Source organism: Salarias fasciatus, chromosome 22 (genome assembly GCF_902148845.1).
Source record: "Salarias fasciatus chromosome 22, fSalaFa1.1, whole genome shotgun sequence".
Classification (NCBI taxonomy): Eukaryota; Metazoa; Chordata; class Actinopteri; order Blenniiformes; family Blenniidae; genus Salarias; species Salarias fasciatus.
This window is the reverse complement of record NC_043765.1, coordinates 21,435,970-21,459,210: the sequence shown is the minus strand read 5'-3', so window position 1 is coordinate 21,459,210 and position 23,241 is coordinate 21,435,970. Positions and strand designations below refer to the sequence as shown.

General features: G+C 42.3%; 2 protein-coding genes across 5 annotated transcripts in view; both read right to left on the bottom strand.

Annotated features, from left to right (window-relative positions):
• Positions 1 to 5,204: 5,204 nt before the first annotated feature.
• cers2a (ceramide synthase 2a) lies at positions 5,205 to 19,589 on the bottom strand. Its single transcript, XM_030119994.1, has 11 exons — positions 19,183 to 19,589; positions 13,667 to 13,840; positions 13,424 to 13,541; positions 12,581 to 12,699; positions 11,656 to 11,713; positions 11,098 to 11,148; positions 9,682 to 9,774; positions 8,901 to 9,029; positions 8,555 to 8,661; positions 7,247 to 7,400; positions 5,205 to 7,149 (listed from the first exon to the last, which is right to left on the bottom strand). Exons 2-11 carry the CDS (start codon positions 13,837 to 13,839, stop codon positions 7,003 to 7,005), a joined length of 1,149 nt encoding a protein of 382 aa, XP_029975854.1. The 5' UTR covers position 13,840; positions 19,183 to 19,589; the 3' UTR covers positions 5,205 to 7,002.
• Positions 19,590 to 20,937: 1,348 nt separating this feature from the next.
• Positions 20,938 to 23,241, bottom strand: part of celf3a (cugbp, Elav-like family member 3a) — a 32,325-nt gene continuing 30,021 nt past the window's right edge. For all 4 annotated transcript variants that reach the window (XR_003933880.1, XM_030119991.1, XM_030119993.1 and 1 more), the window contains one exon: positions 20,938 to 21,669. The gene's annotated coding sequence lies outside the window, so the exon portion shown is untranslated. The remainder of the gene's footprint in view (positions 21,670 to 23,241) is intronic.

Here is a 23,241-nt window from a genome sequence, read left to right as displayed (position 1 = left end):
GTGGGTAGGTGCAATGCTTTATATAAGATTGCCTGACACTTTTTAATGACCTCAAATCAAATGACAAGTACAAGTCAACAAGTGGGACCCACTCATGCCTGTATAGATGCCCAACATAAGTGATCAGCTATTCAAAAGGAAATAAAGAAGAAAACACTCAAACACAACCATAGGCATGTGTTTTGACTTCAATAAAATTGCTGTCAGTTGTTTTGTATCAATGTCTTGATCACATGCTTTAAATTGTCCACCAGAGTCTTGTTGTAGGCTGATTCCACTCTTTTTTTTTCCTTTCTCAGGTGATCTGCTCCTCCTGGTAAGTGGAAGTAGAGATGGAGCCATAGGGGTCCACCACCGTCTGGGCGCAGCGCACCACCGTCACCAGGAGAAAGAAACACAGAAGGAAGAGGAAGAAGAGAGCAAAGCCCAGGTCCACATCCACCTCGAACTGCGGCGCAGGTTGAGCTGCCTGGTCCATGTGGGCACTGGTGACCGCTGATCCTTCTGAGGATGGTTCTTCTCTTCTTTAGTACAGGAGCATTACTTAAGGAAGGGGTGTGTGCGCCTGAGACGACAGTAGTGACAATTATAAAAACAGAGAGACGAATAAAACATTATACAAACATTCTAAACACAGAGACAAGGTGATCATGAGTACAATATACAATGGACTCAGTTGAAAAAAATGTAAAATTCTTTTAATAAGGTTTTTTTTCACCTTTATGCATTTACATTCCTCCGTAGGATACATTTTTAATACTGCTACTCAAATTTTCAATAAGATCCAAGGTAAATACAAGCAAATGTCACAATAATATGACTTATCACTGATTTAAAACAGAACTATATGAAGCATTAATGCGAAACAACGCAGTTCAAAGTACATAATTAAGATGCTGTTTGCTGATGCTTATAGAGCCCAGGTCATGTATCTATTGATAATCCAATAAATACATGTAAATGTAGTTTAATCACAGAACTCATTCAGAAATCAAAATGTATGTGATAACTATGGCTTTTAATATTTGTGTTTAAATACAAAATGTGAATTTGCTGTTGGATTTATTAGCAGCCTCCACATATTTAGAGAAGCAGTACATGTGAAAATCTAAAAAGAAAAAGGTGTTAAATAGATTAAGCAACTGTACTAAATGTCCACTTTGTCAGTGAACAAATCCTGCTTGAAAAATATTCAAAGATATTCATATAAATGAAAAATGAGATATCGTCAAACAGAAAGCTTTATTCTATTAAAATGTACACTGATTATGATAACATCAGAGTAGTAGACTGTGGTCACAGTAAATCATTGTATGATTTTTAACTGTGTAATTATTATCAAACATGTCCTGGCTTATTTTTTTTGTTTTAGCTTTTCTTCATTGGAAATTTAAACAAAAACGCAAAAACGCAAAAAAAAAAAAAAAAAAAAAAAGCCTTTCAGCTCTCAGTAAACTAATGATTAAACAATTGAAACATGTTTATATTTTGAATATGAATCTACACAGATCATAGCTGTAACTTACTGATTCAAAAGCTATGAATTGAAACTCACCACTCCTCCCCTGCGGTGACCAGAAACCCAGGAGCTTCTCCTCCAGCCTGCAGGAACCTTTGAAAAGCTTTCATAGCGTCTGTGTGTCATTTCCCCCTGAGCTTCCCCAACGCTCACCTTACATAAGACGCTCATCAGTTTCCAAAGTCTTGACTGTCCTTCCTGAACACAATCATCACAAGGAAAATGAGCAGTCCAGGATTAGCCCGTGCACTCAAAGACACACGCACAGGTACACAAGCATGCACTTGCACCTCGCGACCTCCCCCCGGCGTGTAAAGCCTTTATTAATACTTAAGCAGGAATTGAATAACGGTCTACACAGTTCACGAGTGAATCAAACACCCCGCCGCTTTTGTTCTGCTGTCAGGAGGGCCTTCACCGCCGTCACCAATTAGACTTCACAACAGCACTACCTGCTCATTCGTTTCAGAAGGCCGTGAATGCAGCAGGAAAGAAAACGTAACACGGAAAGGAGAGAGCAGATTTGAGGGGGAGGACTTTACGCGGATTTGGGGGAGAGGCCGAAGAGAGAGGAAAGCCCAGACGTCCAGAGCCGGAGAAACAGGAGACGCATTAGCAATTAAGCTGCAGAGCCAGATGCTGCAGCAGGGTGGAAATTGACCCTGCCGCTTTAAAATGGAGATTGGTACAGTGTGGTTGCCAGTGACAGGGCGAGTGAGGAGGCTGAGGTCCAGGGCATGGAGGTAAAGTGATCCCACTCCCTATGCAATTAGCCAAGAAGGCCTTTTAAGCTGCAGCCAAAATACTGTAAGGCCATGGGGGGGGGGGCACGGAGGGGAAGACAGAACCATGAAGAAGCGATTTTATTCAAACAGAGAGAGAGAGAAAAAACAGCTCAAACTCTCAGCCTGCAAGGATTTCGTTTCATTTCACCTGGAACTTCAGGAGGACTGTAAATTCTTCTGCCGTCATTTTGGCAACAAAGATCATCCCCACAGCTGTGCCAGCAGCCTGTATGTCACCACAGCCCTGTGCCATCTGATATCGTAATGGCACCATGATGCCTTCAGCTCCACTCAACACCGGTGGAAGCGCTGACAGATGGGCGGCACGCACGCCAGGCTTCATTTATTCCATTTCAGAACGCTTCCCGATCTCAGCCTGTATCATGTTTTCTCCTAAGAAGGCACTGAACATTTTCCAAATGGAGGAATCAACTCGGATGACGCAGCCTCCCGCTGACCTATTGTCATCTGTGTTAAAGTCGTTAAAGAAAACGAACGGATGAAACCGGTGGGTGAGGATTGTTTCATCACTATGCCTCGATCTTGGGCTTTTTTTTTTTTTTGGACAATGATGATAAAGAAAAAGGGATTGCAGAACTCTTAAGACAAAAATCTCCTAAAGAAAACAGACCTGAGTACCAAACCATTTTTCCAGTAAAAACCTCGAATAGGCTTCCTTCAGGCCTTCCTGTTTAGAACACAGGAAGTCCGGGACTCCCTAAAACAATTTAACATGAAGAAATTACGGTAATTTTCAGTGTCATTTTAAAGCGAATCGGAAGAAATCCAGTCATGATTAAACAGCCCAATGTCACACAGCTTTTAAAATGCTTTCATTTCACCTTCTAGTTTAATTATTTATTTGTGTGTTTTAGTGTGGCCTGCTGGTGAAGCAGCTTTAATTGCTAAGAAGGGAAGATAAAGTTAATTGCCCCCACAGTAAAAAAAAAAATAATGAAGTGGAGGGACAGGAAGGGAGGGGTTAACCAAACATCTCCACAAAGAACATTAGTCTGGATGGAGCTACCGTCTCATTAATTAAACAAATGAAAAAGACAAACTATTTTAAAAAAATGAAGAGTGAGGGGAGGGGTTCTATATTAAAAACCAAATACATAATTCTCTGTAGATTATGTAACCTGTTTAAACAGATCACCAATCGCAAACAACATATACTCCATCAACACTCATGAGCCGGGGGGGGGGGGGGGGGGGGGGGGGGGGCAATGGGGTCTTCTGCACCCCCGTTTCCGGATTCCTTGTGGTGGGGGGCGGGGGGGCTGTTGTTTTCTCCACAGGCCTGGGGTTTGGACCGGCTGTGGTTTGGGGGGCTGCTGGCTCTGGGGGGTGCATACCTGTCTGTAGCGGTGGGGTGGGGGGGTGGGGGCGGCGGTTGTGGGTGGCGGGGGGGCCTGGATGTGGGGTTCGGTGTTCCCTTGCCTTCCGGGGGGGGTCTCCCACAGGACATGATGGTTGGATGACATGGGAATGTGAGTGTGTTTGGGGTAGGGTTGACTCTGTGTGTGTGTGTGTGTGTGTGTGTGTGTGTGTGTGTGTGTGTGTGTCAATGTGAGTGAGTGGGTGTGAGTGTTGGGTTGGGGCGGGGGGGGGAGTGAGGTGGGAGAGGACAGGGTGGGAGGGGTGGGTTGGGGGTTGGACGGGGGGTGGGGGGTGATGCCCTGGATCTCGGGGTGCGTGGCCGGAGCACTGGGGGGGGGTACTGGCCTGGGGTGAGTAGCCGCCCGTGTGGGCCGGTTCTCCCGGGTGGGTCATGGCCCTCCGCCTGTGTGGGGGGTCGGCTCTTGGGCTCTTGGGCCTTGGGCTCTCGGCTCTGCCTGCCCCTGGCGTCCGGCGCCCGGGGTGGACCGGCTCCTGCCGGTCATGGCTCCGCGGGGCCCGGGCCCCGGGACCGCCGGGGTCCCCGGCCGGGGCTTTCCTCTGCCCCATTTCTGAACCGGAGCGGGGGCGTCTGCCAGGGGGAGCGGCTTGGATCCGGGCTCTGTGATGACCGCCGGCTGTCTGGGCTCTGAGGGCCTCTCTGGCCTGCTTCTGGCCTTCTCAGGGGTCAGAGGTAATATATGCATTATCACTATCACCATCATTATCACCATCATATTTGCATGATCACGCTGATCTTTAATCACTCTTCACATACTCGGTTACCTTGTCTTCTTGTGGTGGTTAGAATAATGGTGGTCTGTAGTGGACCTCTCTTGATGCACGCCCCGAGTTTACTACTAGTTATTACCAGCTTTATTCTCAAAAAAAAAAAAAAAGGGTTTGTGGTGTCCTTGCATTTCCTTCCTCCCCTACACCTCCTTTTATTTTTGTGGCCTGGTCTGTTCACTACTATGGTTCATCAGGGGGGGAAATAAAATATATATATATAATGTATATGTATATGTATATGTATATGTATGGTTCTGTCAGTTTTTGTGTTGGTTGTCGGCTCTGTTTTGGTGTTGTCTAGATTGGGGTTTGGGATTGTTCTTGGTTGCGTGTGGTGCGTCAACAACACTGTTTTGCATTGTGAATTTGTACATAGGTTGTGCCCCCCCGCCCCCCGTTCTCCCTCTCTTTATCTCTCTCTCTTTCTGTCTCTCGCTCTCTGAGCGTTTCCGTCCCGGTCCTGTCCGGCAGCCATGCCGGATGCCAGCTTTAAATAAAGGCAGCAGCAGGAGGAGATTCAGTCTCGTCCTGCTGCTAACATTAAAATCTGTTCGGATAGTAAAAGGCTACAATCATACAATATTGCACGCCCCAGCTGCCGAACAGGACAGGGGAAAAAAAAAACAAAAAAAAAAGATCACCACTGACTAGGAATAAAAAGTCTCTTACAATCTTGACAACTCCATGACTGGTCAAGAAAAACAAGATTTATTAAGAACTAGAAACCCTGATTCAAAGTCACTCTTTTTTAATGTTTAAAAGATTGTGTTGATACACTCTACCTATAACCATATTCACAGAACATTTGATAACAGAGAAAAAATAATACATGTTACTTATTTAAAGAGAAAAGCTTCTACTGAACGTCTCCTTATCTAAACTTTTTTAATCACTTCTATGCATCTTATCTTGGTTTTAATTTCATTTTCCCCATCAAAAAAAGGAAAATGCAAATTTGGATATAAATTAAAAGCAGAAAAACACAGGATAGTTATCCACAGTTCTGTTTATCATAACCGTCATCGCGACTTTTTTACATTTCAGCGGCACAGGAACGCAGAACAGAAGCACTTCGGCAGAAGCAAAGCTCTGCAGAGCGAGCTGCAGGTCAACAGGCTTCCAGGAGAGCTATTAGAGACCTGGAGAAGCCTTCGGCCACAAAGACGACGCAAACAGAGATAAAGGGAATTCTTTTCTTTTCTTTTTTTTTGTTCAAAATAATAAACATTTGAAATGTTCAAGGCACTTCGCAAATGACATAGAAAATGTAAACCATACTTTGGTGTTTCGTTTGTACCTCTTTACATTTCTTGTTGAACCAAAACCGAAGCCAAGCTGGGAGATCTTGGGGCTTGAATAATGATAGAATTATGGAAATAAATACAGAAAAATTGAAATTATACTCAAAAAGAAAGTCACATTTAGGTTGGAACATTACAAAGCCCATTTCTAGATTTCTATTCAATGCTAAACTATAGAAGAAACAATAAAGTGCATCTTTGGATGGAGGGAGAAAACAACACTGAATGAAATGCTATTGACACTTTGAGATCCAGAATAATCGATACAAAATGACTGATTGGTTTGGGTTACACTCAAAGAAATTGCTCCCAAATTCAAACCACAGGCTGGGGTGGGAAAAAAAAAATAAAATCATATAGAACTAAAAGATAGACCAATAAAGAAAACAAACATTTAAAACAATCTTTTCCCAACAAACAAAATGCTTCCACAAAGGCACATTTCACTATTTATACAAGGCAGATATAGCACTTTCTTTCAGCCTGTTAAAATTTTTTTTGTCAACAATTATTTAGTTTCAAATCTCCACGGGAACTGAAGTTACCACAACCGGCGTCAGGTGAAAGAACGGCAGCTGTAATACCCTGAAATATTCTTTATTCGGAGCGAGCTGACTTGAATCTGGTGGAGGGTCCACAGAAAGTCACTGCCACTTCCACAGGCGTCACTGACTGCAGCGGTGGTTAGTCAGATCAGGAAAAAAAAAAATCAGTCGTTTAAGGGCAGGTGTAAGTCTGAGCGAGTGCAGGAATGAGGGGGTAACACCCCGTCCGCATCGCAGGACTTCCTGAAAACACTTCAGTAACATTTAAAAAAAAAAAAAAAAAAGAAAAGTTACAAGCAGGCAGGTTTGGCAACTTGGTCATCTGCAAGGAAATCTTGGCAAATAGCTAAGAAATGGATGGAAGAGGAAGGAAGAAAAGAGAAGAGAAACCCGCTCTGCTGCTTAGGAACCAAGCAGATCATGGAGGTAACTCCTCTGAAGCCTTCCTCTTCTTAATTAATTTAGTGTAATCCACCGAGAGAGGAAATTATCCACACTGGACTACCTACTGGGGATTCAGGGGGGAGGGATATGACATCAGTGTGTAGATATGCAAGTGTGTGTGTGTGTGTGTGTGTGTGTGTGTGTGTGTGTGTGTGTGTGTTGCCTCTTTCAACAAGTCCGCTCACGCTCTTTGGCTTTCAGGTGAGCCATCCTCACTCCTCGCGCAGCCCGGTCCCCAATCAGTCCATCTTACTGTGGTTGTTATTGAGGAAAGCGTGGCCGTTCTGCACGTGGCCGTTTTTAGACTTTTCCCTCGGCTCGTGATCCTCATCTTCATCCTCCGACTCGGTCTCCTCCTTATCGCTGCGCTCATCTTCCACAATATCCTGTCAGGCAGAGACAGGACGCGACATAAATGCAAAACTGCTGTGCGACATGATTTTAAATCAGAAAACAACCTTAAAAAATATGGATGATTCTTACATTGCCTGGCAGGAATTTGACGACCATGCGCAGAATGAGCACGGCCCAGAAGATGTGCAGGACCTGCAGCACCAGCAGCAGCCCATTGAAGAAGTAGAAGCCGATGAAGGGGCGGTAGATCGTCAGCGGGTACACCCACGTCGTGTGTATGATCCTGGACAAAAGGACAAAAGGCAGAACAGAGCGTCCAGTCAGAGCCGCCTACAATCGGCCTCCACAGCCCCGACAAGAGAGGCCAGGAGGGCTCACAAAGGCCCTGTTGTCTTCACAGTGAGATCTCTCAAAGTTTTCAGCAGATCCAAAACATTTCTGTCAAATAAAATAACCATCAGTGGATCCTGTCGCCACATTCCTGCGTTCTGGCAAACAGACAAAGACACGAACACACGGCATATTTTAACTGGAGCCCCACTGGCTTATAGAGATTTGACATTTTGTTGCTGCCTCCCACTTCCTGCGGCATCTGGATGTTCTGAATGAATGAGCCGGTTTGTTTTGAGCATGTACACAGATGTCAGTGTGGCAGGGAAACGAACCAAAGGACGGCACTCCCACTTCATTCCTACGCTCCTTTCTGGAGTGGCAGGAATAGAAATTCGTAAACAACTGGATCCTGATGTTTCAGATTTTCTTCACTGTCAATAAAAAAAGTTGCTTTGCAGTTTTGTACTTTCTGCGAAGTAAAAATAACAATAGGATTTCAACTTTATCTTCAAATGCACAGTATCAGAGTAGCACAAGAAAACATGCAAACCGTGCACAGGGAGGTGAAGCGTGAACCGCTGCACCACCCAGCAGCCCACTTACATAACAGGACAGCTTGAAATAGAAGGGATTCCTTTCATTTTACAGGAAACACTGATATGAATCAGTTTCTTCTTTTCTATTTGTTAAGCTTCTTCTTAAGACGTTTTTGCCTTCTCATATTTGACAGGAATTTCATGACCACAGGAGGCTGGTCATTCAGCACGTCCATCATAATGAAAATAATTCTTTCATTCGATGTGTTTAATTGAGTGCGTCAATAAAACGTCACTGCGAATGCAATCCCTTTGTGTGTATATTTCACAATTAACACACTGTGTTACTTGTGTCACACATTATATGTGAGTTTATGGTAGGTGAAAAACCCACTTTTTAAATTCAATTTAACTTCTCACTATGGTGAGAAACTAGATTCGCAAAAATGGCTGAAAAAAAAGGCTCCTGCCAAAAATGAAAAAAAACAAACAAACTTTGCTTGCGAAACTGTTTGTGTCAAGCAACAGTAACAGAAACTCAGTTAGCGTGATTCACGATGATTTTTACCAGAAAGGGAGGATTATGAGGCGCGTGATGATGAACACTGCAGCGAACATGGTGAAGATGAAGTTGCAGGTCCTCCTCCAGCCTGCGTAGTTGAACATTTTGGCTGACTGGGGGTTGAAAACACAGAGAGCACAGCTTGTTTTTAAACGACTCTCCTGCAGAGGGCAGAAAAGTGAACCGTGTGACGTCCAGAGCGCTTTAACTTTGACATGAAGCAGAGACTATCTAAACACTTGAAAGGCATAAACGACTTGTAATAAAATCAACTGCAGATTCTTTATATGATCTTCCACGATCAATAAAGTAAAAACAATAAAATGTATCTAACGGTTTGGCTATTATTTACCTCCATTAGATAGTCGGCGGCATCGTGCACCAACATGATCAAAGTCCCGGCGCGGATGTAGTTGACCAGCCAGGAGAAACCGATGAGGCAGATTGTTGCCACATGATGAACGATTTGTTCTTTGAAATCCTGCAGGGGCAAACAGAGTTGTGGCAAAAAAAAACTTAAATCCACCAAGTATTAGGTGACTTATTGGTCCAAAGACCGTTCACTAATCGACATTAGACTAGTCGAGGGTTTTAGAAATGATTAACACCATGCATGAAGGAGCATGAGCTGGGATTAGACCATCATGAGACCGGTTAGTTTTATCCCAGTGTGTTGTTCCAATAGTTATCCAGCTCTACAAAGAAAAATCACAGGGATCTCTTTAAGAAATCATTTCCCTGCACCAGTCAGGTGTGAGAATTTGCTTGACAACAGTCAGACCAGCGGATAAAATGATCCATCTGCCTCTGCACAACATGATTTCCCCAAAGAGCTCCGCTCACGCCTCAACTGAAGAGGCTCACTTTAACTTCACCACGCAGAGCAGCGGGCAGAGGAACCGGAGCAGCTCAACGTCGTCTTCAATGGCGGACGGCTCCACTCAAATGAAATACATAAAGTCGAGACCTAATGGAAAAATCAATACCTGAACCTCAGGATGCATCACCAGGAGCTTTGATCATTCTCATTAGTTTATGCAATGAGCAATCTGTCTGGACGGAAGGCTGCTGGGGGGGGGGGGGGGGGGGGGGGGGGGTTTCATTGTGTTTGGACACAGCGCAGTGTGGCGTACCTTTCGTTTGATGTCTGATGCGACACTGAAAAGCAGCGAGATGTAGAAGCCCAGCTCGATCATGTAGTACCAGTACTGTGAAGGCACCAGCGGCTGAGAGAGAGAGCGGCAGACAAAAACAAAATAGAGAAAAGAAAAGAAAATATATCAACACAAGTAAAAACAGCACCATGTCAAAGAGTGAAATGTATTTATCTGTATCTTTTATTTAACCAGGTTAAAAGCCTCACTGAAAATCTATTTTCCAAGAGGAACCTGGCATGACGGCAGCAGACAGTTCAATACATTAAAAATCAAGTAGGTCTGGAGAAACCAGCTGAAAATAAAATTACCAGCAATCAAGGATTAAAAATATCTTTGAAAAAGAGGAATCATCACAGTTGGGCACAAAAAAAAATTCAGGGGGATTTTCAAGAGAATATTGTGAGATTTGACTGCATTTTAAATTATTGTGTTTTAGCAGCACTTAACCAATTTTTCTGCTGTTAGCAATATATTTCTCATTTGTAGAATTATATAACAGATTAAAAACACCATACTAAAACCCATAGAAGGGGAGAATTTTCATCTTAATATTTGGCAGCTTAACCCTCTTATCATTGAGAAGCCTAGATTTTGATTTGATGGCTGCAGATGAGTCAAACAATGTGGAGTAGGAGAGCTTCCGCTCCAGCATTTTCAATATTTGGCAAGTTTTCAATAGGAATGTGTGTTTTTGGTGGGACTAAGACGCTTGTGTTACAAATGACATGCTGGTCAACCTTATCTGTGAATGTAGACGTCGTGTAGAGTCAATGTAATAAGTATTTTCTGTGGTTTTTATCTCTGCTTTTTGATAGTTTGCTGATTTCTTAATGTCATGAATAGCTTTGAGAGGTAAACATGCTAAATCCATCAGAGGTGACAGAACAGGGACCTCAGAGTTAACTGGACAGTGGTGTATAACTGGCCTTTTCTGGATTTATTAGGCTTCTGAGCCTTTCTAAAACATATGACTGATGTTCAGAGCAGGCCTTGTAAACAAGGCCAAATTGGTTAAATATCACAGAACCTTGACATTCTGAACAGTCCTTGAACGCCTCTCAGGCCGATCCTGCACCGACAATCAATGACGAATGACACCAAAGACTCAGATGAGGAATTTTTTTTTCTGTCTGTTGTGGAGGAAAAATTCTTATAATGATTGAAAAACTTTATTTCCTCAACATTTAAGCAGATTTATCTCATCTGATGAGCTGCTTTTAGGCTTGGTGCTACTGTACACAGCTCTGTTTGCCTTTAGGCCCCCAAATGGTACGACATGAACAAACCGAGCATAATCTCGGTTTCCCAACATGAATCTTTTCCCGATTTAATATTTAAACAGGCGCTGCGATACGATATCACACGGCCACAGTGTATACTTAATGTGGTTACCATTTTTGGAAAGTCTTCCCACATCAGCTTCATTTCGTAGAACCATGGTTTCTGAAGGGAAAAAGATCAGAACACACAAATAATTAACACTTGACCGGAGAAGCGGCCGTACTGGATAAACTCCTCATTTCATCTTAACAATAACATTGTAGTGAGAGTCACAGAATTATACACAATCCGTGTATGGTACTTTGTATTTCAGGAACATTCATTTAATATTTACAACATAAGTACCGGTAAATGTCATTCAGAAGCATTTGGAACATCTAAATTATTGACTTTGGTCACTTCTCATTAGATGTACAGAAATACCCTTCAACAGCGTTTACTACAATCTTTCATCCACGTATTTTTAAAAATGCATTTTGCAAGTTTCACAGCACTTCAACAAATGAATTGTTAAAAAGCAAACAAAGTTATTAAGATGTCCAACAGAGCTGAGTTTTTTGTAACATACAACAAACAGAATATATTTCTCATTTTCTCTGATGATGTCAATAAATTATTTCGTGGTTTTTTTTAATAAAAACACGAAGCAGACTTAAAGGAGTTACTCACATCTATGAGGACGGCCAGGCCAGCAAAGAAAGCAAGAAGGTAAAAGGTAAATCTCCAACTGTAAGAGAGCGCACAACAACCTTAGCAAACAAATATTAGCATAGACATAGAGAGCAGGAAAAAAAACTGTCAGTTATTAAGTTTTGGTTCAATTATCACACAGACAACATGGCAGGTTCAAGCTGTGCTCAAACGGAAGCGATCAGAGACAATAAACCTGCGCACGGGGTGTAAAATACTTTGACTTCAACTCCACAAAGAAATTAAATATTTATTTATAGTTTAACCTACTGACACTCTATTACAAAGCAGATAAATCAAACGCTGACAGCTTCACTGTGTATCCTCTCATATCTGTGGCTCGCTGCGCAGCAGCTTTCCAGAAACGTCAGGTCTCGTTTTCAGGGCGTGTCTCGGTTGAAACCCAAGCCAGCGATGATAAAAAAAAAAATCTGTCAAAAGTGAACCACTTAAGAGTTAAGAAATACATAATGAGAGGTTTAATGATCTGTAGGAGCCTCTGTTATTGTTCTGCCAGAAAAGCTGCCACTTTCACGTCAGAGATGGGAATCCAGCATGTTTAATGCTTTAAGCCACACACACAGAGGAGGTTTGTATTATTACGAGATCTGCACTAAGCTGCTTTCAAAATGTTGTAATTTTTGATGTTAAAACTACACAGAGCCTCACTGGTTGAATTTGGTCCAAGAGCCATAAAACAGAAAAGTCATTATCAAAACAGTTTTAGAGACTCTTAATTCATTAAATAATCTCATATCAATAATCCAACTTATTTATAAATAATCTACAGAACAAAATCAAAGCAGTGTTATGGTTACTCAATTCAAATCATATTTCATATAAAAGATATACTTTCAAAAACGAGGTGAGAGGACAAATTGAGTGTCTCGTGTCATGAACCCACCTCGCTTCTCTGAACTTCTTCAGCTTGCTCGGCCGGTCCTGGTTTCTCCGGCGCCTGAACCACCTCTGGACTTGTCGCACGGAGCAGCCCGTCTGTTTACTTAAACTTACTACGGAGCTCTGAAAAAGAAAAGACACACGCAGGACGGCGACGATGGCCCAGTCAACATGAGAATCATCAAACAAAGTTCACAATGCAGGAAAGTTTGTTTGTTTTTGATTTATTTATTTTTTCATTCTGCTCAAGATTACTTCTGAATGGAGGACTGGCATCTTCACTTCTTAAAATAACTCCTAAAACAGACACTCACAATAATCCAGGCGATCAGGCAGTAAAAGGATCACACAGCAGCAGCAACAGACAGGAGCAGGATCAAAATGTTTTTGCTGTAAATTATTTATTTCTGAAGTCTAACAGACATGACCTGACACAACAGATATTATTTACTTTTCTTTCTTTTTTTTTAATCAGGCATGTTGACACATAGTTTATCTTTCTGTTACACAGTGGTCACCTTCAGCACTGAACTCTGTCACTAGATAAGCTTCCACTGCACAAAAGACTATTTCAACTGCCAAATAAATCATTCTCCCTAAAACCAGTTTAAAAGACAATACTATTACCGTTTTGTGCACTGCCTATCTTTACCTAAGAGATTAAGTACTATTCCTCTGTAACAGACACACTTTGAGGTCAGAATTTGTTTTCCCAGTAACAGTAGGTTGGGACACGCCCAAACACACTTGCATCAGGAGGAGGAGGATCTCAAACCACCATGATTAAGAGCGGTCATGAAATACACTTTAGGCGGCTGTGAGTCACTGATGCATGCAGACGGATTACCTGTGTGGGATGTTTCGATATACTGCAGAAATAAGACTCCAGGGTGGGATTTGAAGGTGTATGGACACGCTGCTTGTCGCTGACGCCCAGCAGAGAGGCCAGGGGAGTCGCTACTCTCCTGGGAGGAGGAGGAGAAACACACAGGCTGGAAAACGAGGCGGCCTAAACGTTTTAAATAAAGCAGATCAAACAAGCAAGGGTGTTGAGCGGCGAGGAAAACGATAACATGACACGGTGACTCACCGCTCAAATATCTGCCTGATGACCAGGAAGCAGAGCGCGATGGGTATAGTCGCCCAAAGGTCCCGCGTTTTAGGGAAGACTTTGCCATCGTGGTCGGTCAAGTCAGCCCAGCCGTGGCCTTCAGGAAACCAAATCCAGTCCGCCCATATCTGTTCCCTCAGCCAAGTCAACATCCTGGAAACACAACAAGGACAGAGGGATTTTGTATCTCGGGGAAGGAAATTAGAACAGGTATTAAAAGGAAGACTTTTGTCTGCTCTGTGATCTTTATTCAGATTTTCCATCCGATAAACGGGGCATCTCTGAGAGCTGCGACAATATCCTGAGAGGAAGGAGCGGAAACCCAGAGTGCCGGGGAGAATGAGTATTGATTGAAAGTTATTTATCACACAAAAGCATCTGTGATAGGCGCCGCATTTGCTCACTTCCTGCTCCGCACAAAGGGACGTAATGAAAAAAGGAGTGTTGTTATGCTGCACACAATGCGAGAAAGTCCCACTGAATTCATCTGCACCAGTGGGAAACACCGACTCAAAAATACGGCTACCATTGTTGAGTGCTTTTAAAGTCGGACATCAAGGCCTCACATGAATATTAATATTACTTCAAAGAGGGCGAAACGATTATTCTGTTTCAGCTGAGTAGCAATTAGGAGTGAATAAAAATCAATAACTCCTCAATGATTCATAACACACTGCGGAGCTGAATTGGCCAATTAATACAGCATGTGCAAGTAATCTCTTCATCGAGAGGACTTGTGAGATTCTACAAAAGCCTCGTTTATTTCAGGTGAGGAAAAAGGGGGGTTTTCCAAACTGAGTTTGCATGTTCTTCCGAACCCACTCTCATTGAAGGGACACCCTCAGGTCACTGAGGTTCTGGGGTGCAGAGTTATGAACCTCTATACAGCCACTCAGCTGATGCCAGATGTTTTTTATGGGAGTAAAGTCTGGAGAAAGACCAGGTCGCTCCACCTGAGAGATCCCAGTGTCCAGCAGCCGTTCCCTGATCAAGCCCCCTCTATGGATTCTCACCATGAAGATGAACTCAGGCCTGTGGTGTTCAGGCAGGGGCACAGTGACTGGATTAAAGATGTTATTCAGGTAGTATACCAGAGATTCCTCACCTTTTTCTTGAACAACCCAGATTTTTATTATTTTATCACTCCACGCTACACAGGTACAAGCTCATCACACACTATATAAGTGAAACACAGTGTGTTGTATATTACCTTTGTGTGTACTGCAACCAGGATGTTCACCTTCAACACACCCATGTTCTCTCAGTACTTGAAAACTTAGAATTAACCATTTAAAGCCATATCAGTTTAATAAAGGGTCTTCTTTCAGTTTTATGATATAAAGTAATTAAATGCTGACTCATCTATCATCTAAACATTAATAAGAAAAGTTATATCCCTTAAAATAAAGCTTGTGTGTGTCGACAAAACCTGCACTTGATCGCCACATCAGAGACTCGTCATTGAACCAGCGCTGCGCCTTTGTTTCTGAAGTTAGAGATCAAACTTCTAATGCAAATCATTGAAGAGCCAGAGCTGGGTTTGGAGTGTGGACTTTCACCCGTTGTAAGTCCACTATGAAAGCGCAGCAGCTCGTGCAGGATGCTTGTGCCAGACCAGCCTCAGCTGAGTGTGTGCTGTAACTTTAAAGGTAGTTAAACTCACACGTACAGCAGTCAAACATAAACCGTCCTGTCTGTGAAAGTTAATCAGTGTGTGGATTTCAGTAAACCTGCCGCCTCCTGTTTGTCACTTCTCATTAACAAAAAAAAAAAAAAAAAAAAACTTCTTAAAGCCACTCGTTTTTCAGCATCACTCAGCGGACTGCATGATAAGCTTTTTAAAAGCTTCAAACAGAGAGCAGAAAACTGGGCTCCTTCTGGATTGTGGAAAAAAAATATGTTAATGAGCGCAGGTTTGCGCTAGGTCCTGAAGAGAATTATGGGATTTGGGCGAACATGCAGAGGGATTTTCTGTCTAACAGGGGGAACTGGAAAGCAACCCTGAGGCTGCACAAACTCTCGGCTGCACACCTCGCTTTTCAAAATGGAGAGTCCACAGTCTGCATGTGACTAAACTGCAGGAGAAGATTCACTCCGTAACTGTCAGGATTACAAGCAAGTGGAGGCAAAGTGAGGAGGCAAAGTGAGCACGGATGAGATGCAGTAAAAATTCCAGTGTTGAAGGTTTATATGAGGCCGGTGAGTGACAGCAGCACCGCTGGTTTTATGGGAGAAATGGCTGGTATCTGCCCCTGCTGCTTCCTGAAGGGATTCCTGACCAGAAGAGATCAAAAGCTGGCAGAAGACTTCATCTGGTTACAGCTTAAACCTAACTTTCCCTTTTTTAACGTTCGTCTGATGTGCGTTCTGATTGAAACTGGAAGCTGATTCACAGACTGATAACTAAAACTCTATCTCCACTTCAACTTTTAGAAACTCAAAAGAACTTCAAAAAGCAGTTCTCTAGGAACAAGGCTTTCTTGGGTTAACTGTCACTGACATCGTTATCAGGAGTTTTTAATATAAAGAGAACATTTTGAATTTCGGTATATATTTTACTGGATGCAATAAAGAAAAAAAAAAGTGACTTTTGATCTGTCCTGCTGGTTCCTTTTCCACTGATCTACCGTTGGTCAAAGCTGACAGGCACCAGTGAAAGAGCAGGAGGAAGAAGACACCAATCGAACATGGAAGTACACAGTTCAGGTTCAACACGGAATGAAGTGTGTTTGCCTTCAGGTCACACGCTGTGTGTTTTGGGAGTAAACTGTATGTTCACTCACAGTTTACAGCATATTCAATTGCACCAGAAGTTTGTTCTTTACATGATCAGTACACGACGGCTGCCTGGAAAGGCACTGCCACATAATCAAGATCCACTTTAATTGGCAGTTTTACAGATTTGATTTTCATCATGGAGCACCTATCTGACATGATCTGCAATAAAAGGGCAGTTATAATATAATATACACAGAACAACAGCAAACAAAACCTGTCTAACAGTTATTCCCTGTCACTCTGAGCACACAAAGCCTGTTGAACCGTTCTGACCTTGATACTCCTGCTGAAATTGTTAGAAACGGTCTCACAAGGAGTCTCTCTCACAGCTTGCTCTTTCTTCACGAGTATAAACAGACATCCCCAGTCTGATCGTGAAAGATGTGTGTGAAGGGAATTTCCAGTGATCTTCAGTCAGAATAGAAAATTCTACTGAAACACTAAGCCAGGGTTTTTCCCTCACAGATTTCTCTCCGGATCCTGTGAGGACATGCTGAAGTGGGCTACCCCTCATGACCACTTCACTGATCTCTCGCAGCCAAAAACAAAGGAATTCCCTCTTTCAGGGAGATCTCTAGTGGCTTTTGGAGTCGGAAGCTGACGCTGATCATATGCTACATTAACTGCAAACCACCTGTGGGCAGTGTGTGAAGGCAGGGTATTTACAGAAGAGAAATTTGCTTTCTGCTGGGGAGCCTCTCTTTGAGGAGTTTGCATGTTTATTGGTTCTCTCCAGTCAGACAGACAGTCAGATGTTTGCACTTCCAGTTATCCTCCTTACTTGCAACCTGTTGCTCATCTGTACATTAGCACGCGACACACCTCTGCCTTATATGAGGAAACAGCTGGTAAACCAGCACTTCTCTTCATAACATTTTCTCAAGAAAATAATCCCACATGCACATTAGATGCACCTCATTCATCTATCAAATTTGGTGTGGACAGTTGTCAATGAAATTCTGCTCAGACTCCATATTTATCAAAATTCCCAACAATATAAGATGGCAAGACTCTCCGTCTGGTGTCTTGTATTTGGCTTTGGCCTGTTTGGCAGAACTGTCGTTGTTATGCAAGGTGTTTCATCTCTGTCATCATACTGATAACTGTCATTTGAACCTCCGTTGTTAGTTCCTTTATTGTAACACACTGGGAACTCTTGTGAAAAGAAGATGATACATCTCTAAGGGATTATCCTCACAAATAAAATTTCAGTTTCCTGCTACTGCACACCACGCCAGAGGAGACACTGGTCACCATGTCATTATGGAGGAGTGAAAAAAAAAAATCAACCCACCAACTACAGAGACGACTTCTTCAAACAATCTAAAAACCTGTGATTATTTCTGTCATGATACTCTTTACTTTCCACTGTATGCGCTTTAAAGTGAAAGAGCGGGTCATTCTTCAGTGGCAGCAGGTGCGGTGTGCCGTCAGTGCACCTCTTTAATAGAGATTAGGTACTGTTTATTTAGGTTAGTAATCACAAAAAGTTACCGCCTCCACTGTGTTGATTCATCCTGCATTGTTTAGACAGGACAGAGGGCACAAGATGCTGGATTCCTAAGACTTGAAAGACTGGAACTCATTGGTTAGTTTGTCAATGTTAAGAATCCAATTCTGTGAAGTATCCATGCAAACAAATTTACATCATGGCTGCCAAATGTTTTTAATAAATTGATAAATAATCATAAATGTATATTTTACATACCTCCTATAAATACTGACAGCACTATTTTTGCATGTAAGGTATAAACACACAAATGTTAAACTGCAGACTACTTCAACGAAACTTTTGGGCTGAAATTTTAATTCAAACATATTCTAGTGAGTCAAGACACACCAGCAGCTACATGCCATTCATACAACCAAACATCTCTTGGCTGAAGTCACACATACTTCTCAATTTCAAGTTTAAAAATTCTCTGAATGAGTTCTTTACATTATTAAGCGTGACTTATTTTGGTTTGAACACTGTTTCAGCATCTCTTGACGGTCAGAAGTGTTGTTCCCCGCAGTGACAATGGAGGCTTTTAGAGGTTTCTGCCTGACACCCTCGGTCTGCGCCGTTTGCGTACAGCTCGTGCAGGGAGTGGCTGAGCTCGCGCTGTGGCGCGCATGGCGCAAACGGGGAGTCTCCCGGACATAGCGGAACAGTCAGCACCGAGTTAGATGGAGCTTTGAAATCATTCAGCCAACACTCACTGCGGGCTCCAACACAAACAGACCCGCTTCCTTTGAACCCGCTGTGTAAATAAAGCAGGACTCTCTACGGCGACATCTCCTCCAGTTTACGCTGGAAAACTTTTTTTTAACGCACACGGTAATTGCCACCCCCCACCCCCCACCTCCACCTCCTCACCTCTGTGGTGGAAATGGCCGTTCACACCTCCAGCTACCAACTTCTGCATTCGAGCAGAGGCGGCTGCGGAGGCTGTGCGGGTCGGACTCGGGGCTGGGGACGCGCTCGGGCCTGTCAGCCTGTCAGAGAGGCTCCGTGGAGAAACTTTAACGGCTGTCCCGCCCGTTCAGAACTTCGCTCTCCCGTCTCTTGTCTAAAAATAGCCGCTCAACGCGTGAGTCTGGAGGGGATGCTGGTTGATTTTAGTTTGCTTGTTTGTTTGTTTGTTTGATTTGCACGGTCGTTGCAATCTGCTGCATGCACCATCATCCTCATCTTCTTCACGGTGAAAGTGTGCATCGTGTAACGGTGCTCCTACCTCTCCCGTCTTCGCTGTGCAGGTATTGTGCTCTGGAAATGTCCCTGTTGCAGCTCGTCATGTAGCTCTATCCATTAAAGACGCTCCAACTTTCTTGCTGCTGCTGCTGCTGCTTGAAGTGAGCTTCAGTCCTCCTCCCTCTGGGTTTCTCCTCAATCTCAGCTTCGCCTCATTCTCACCCGGAAAAATTTTAAGAAAGGCAAAAAAAAAAAAAAATAGAACAACTATGTCGCACTTTCGTTTCTCCGCCAAACTCTCCCCGGTGGTCGTGATTTGAGGCGAAAGGCAGCAGAAATACTTTGAGTTACTTTTTCCGTCAGATGAAAGCGAACCGCGCCGCGTCGCGAGCAGTCAGTCAGTCAGCGGAGCAGTTAGAAGGATAGTGGTTTGGTTTTCATGGCAGTGTGTTAGAGGGGGAGGGGGGAGGGGGAGGGGGAGGGGGAGGGGGGCAGGCTATTTAAAGTGACGTGTTCCGACTCACTGTATGAGGAGTGGTTGGTGCCACGGAGGGGGAGGGGAGGGGGAGGGGTCTTTCTTCTACAAAGTCTGATTTTGCTTAGTTTTGATTTTTTAAAAAAATATATATATATTTTTTTGTATTATTTGCACTTCTTCATTTTTTAAAGAATTTTTGTTTTATTTTATTAGGATTTCACTGTTGCATTAGCCTGAATTTAAAAAAAAAACCCCATTAAATTCCTTATTAGTGGTGTCTGTATACGTCCTTCCTACATTAATTCACATTTACATTTACATTATTGGTAAGGTGGAATAAAATTCTAACTAATGATATGTAGGGGCATTTATTTAATGATTTATTTTTAGAATTTTATTGCATTTGTAGTATCATTATTCCATACTTATGTTAGTTATGGTTTAATCTTGTATGTATTGATATTTTTTTATTTACTCATTTAATTTTTATCCTGACTTAATTGATCTTTTCAATTCATCTTATGTGTGGAGCACTACTGCTGTGATCAACACTCACGTCAGCGCAGGATTCTGGGAGTTGTGTCTGTGGCATTGATCACGCCTCATACTTCCCAGCATGCCAAAGACGGTTTGACATGTTCAGACGAATCAGACCAAACCCAGAGGCAGAGGCAGACACTCAGTGCAGGCCCTAGCTGTGGTTACACACTCCTCAGCCTCTTCCTGCTTCTTCTATGAGTCTCGGTTAAAGGTTTCAGCTTGAGTAATCACCCCCCCCCCCCTAAAAAAAAAAAAAAAAAAGGATCAACACTATGACTGTTATTATTAGGCGAGTGTACTCAAATTACCTGTCATACTTTTTGGAAATATGTCTTTATTTTCAACAGCAACTAAAACTTGACCCCAGATGTTTTCAACTTCCTTCAATACTTGTTTGTGCCTGTAGAGAGCAGCAAACCTCCCAGAATGACTCCTTCATGAGCCTACATCCCACAAATCCTAAATCAACCTTTGTTATCTAGTAAATGACAAAATATGTCATTTTATCCTGCTCTTTATTCTGTTAAGGTTCTTATTGTTTGTACTAGAAAGGTCATAATACCCGGTGAAGGACAGCAGAAAATTCACACAATGACAATTTTTCTAAATTGTACTTTATTTTCTTTTAAAGACATATGTTTTAAAACAGCGATTGTAGAGAATAAATAAAGAAACATGTTTTTGTTTTGTTTTTTTTTTACTTCCATAGGTACATTTATGTAATTTAAAAACTCTATAATAAGTGTGTCCATTGTCTTGAAGACCACAGGAATCCTCTTGTTTTTTATTCACTTAAAATAAAAAAGAAATTGTCACATCTTCCCCACCATCAAATTTATTACCAAATAAATTAAACGTAAAAAACCAAGATAGAAAAATTCCCAGCCCTTCCTTCCGCTTTATTTTTCAAAAGTAGTGGCAGCAGAGAATCTCGACTCACAAAGTTTTTAAGTCCTTCATTTTCCAAACCAAGGTATGTACAGAGAGAGGGAATGGACTTCTCTTTCAGTGTAATCACCCCATGTTTTTTTTTTTTTTTTTTTTTTACATTTTGTATAAATAATAAAACTAACTCTACATAACAATATTACCAATGGTAATCATACAGAATAGTATTTTCTTTTGCCATCGACTGCTTAGGCAGGCCCTCTGTTGACGCCATAGACCACAAATCACACTATACAGTAGAACCCTGTTCAGTAGAATAACATCAGTGATATGCGTTTTCTTAACATGTATATCTTGTTTTCCAACAATAGAGTATGTACATAATATAAATGGATCCAGCTGTGGAATGATAAGGAACTCTGGAGCACTTCTGAGAATGGCTGATTCAGTCGTTTGCGTTTGTCGTTTGCTGAGATTGCTGCGGTCGTTGTTGTTCTTGTAAGCGCATACATATGTGGTTACTGCTTTTTGTGAAGTGTTGCTCCTGTGCTATACGGTTGGTCAAACAACCAAAAAAGGCTGGGACATCCCAAGTGGTATTCTTGATTCAACTCTTAGGTTTTCCTGGAGGGAAAGAAGGAAATGGAAAAAGAGAGAGAAAGAGAGAGAGACAGAAAAAACACAGTATTTTAAGAGAGATTTCAAACATTTAAGCGCATAAATGAAGACTTTGGAGGTGAAGTGGTGTCTGCAATGCACACTGCTTGTACTGATGCCTCGAGGGAAGTCTCAGTAATCAACTAGTGTCCATGCACACTGTAAAAGTGACAGTCATACTGCTGCAAGTGTATGCACGTCCTTAGAAAATAGTTTGTCATCTCTCTCTTTTTTTTTTTTTTTCCAGGCAAATTAATTCAGAACATGCACAGTAGGAATTCTGGTGGGGGATCGACGCTCCGAATTTTAGAACGCAGTCGGAGGTAAATTCACATCTGTTCAGCTGATTTTCAAAAACGTGTTATCCACCGACCTGCAGTCGCACAGGGAAGTTATATTTCAGATTTGGCGAATTTGGGATGCAAACAGTATAATACTGCTAGTACTGGATGGATGAGGCTTCTGAGAAGTTCTTTTTGTACCAGTTTTATCCATTTCAGAAACATTATGTATCACATGAAGCTGTTGACTTTTATATATTTTGCAATATTGAACAAGCAGCTGTTAAAAAAGTAAAAAAAAAAAAAACCCTGCTGTGTTGAGACATCATTTTGCTACAGGGTTGAAACAAACTACATGAAAATTTAAACCTATTCAAAAGGAAAGAAATGAGGAAGACTGTAAGTCGAGGGGTGCAAAAAGCAAATGGAAATGTTTTATCATGGCTAAGTGTGATTTGCAGTAGTGTAACTGTACCTACTGAAAGCTAGCTGATGTGTGTTTTCAGGATAACACACCGATTTAAATATCTATTTATATGAAAAGTAAATTACTTAATTTCATTAGAAATAATTTCACACTTTTAAGGCATGATTACTTGCTTATTTCACACGTATTAACAACCCGCAGATACCCTGCGTGTTCGGCGCGTGATGGATTCCTCGCTGTTTACTATCGGAAATTAAAGGTTAAGCTTTATATTATTAAGCATTATGAATATTTACGAGCATCATTTCTGATGACTTTGGAGTCCCAGAATTCCTACAGAGGAATGCAGTTCCTCAGCCAGCAGCACGAGTCACAGGAACCAAACAGCTTTACCCAAAACCTTCTTGAGTCAGGTTAGAGTCTCAGTTCGTACAACACACACACACACACACACACACACACACACACACACACACACACACACACACACACACGCCACGCACACACACACACACGCACAGAGACACACTGTCTCACCACACTAACATGTTGTCACATCAACCCAACACCAAACAATCGTACAAATACAAATGTACGCACCTCTGCGACACCGCACCACCAAACACGCGGACAGTCATTCACACACAGATACAGAGTTGTCGACCATACACCGATCGGCAATAACATTACGACCGCTTTCCCAGTACTGCCGAAGCCCCAAACTGCGAGAATATCTGCCTCTCCACTGGTTTGCTGTAGATCCTTTAAGTCTGGGATGTTGAAAAGTGAGGCCTCCTTAATTCCGACTCCTTTCAGGAAATAGTATTTTCA

What these genes read in the sequence shown, in the direction of transcription:
- cers2a (XM_030119994.1), bottom strand. Translation starts at nt 13,839, where the DNA reads ATGTTGACTTGGCTGAGGGAACAGATATGGGCGGACTGGATTTGGTTT. An exon ending in GGGAAGACTTTCCAAAAATG is followed by an intron (nt 9,775 to 11,097) that starts GTAACCACATTA and finishes TCTCTCTCTCAG; the next exon opens with CCGCTGGTGCCTTCACAGTA. An exon ending in CCGCCGACTATCTAATGGAG is followed by an intron (nt 8,662 to 8,900) that starts GTAAATAATAGC and finishes TTCAACCCCCAG; the next exon opens with TCAGCCAAAATGTTCAACTA.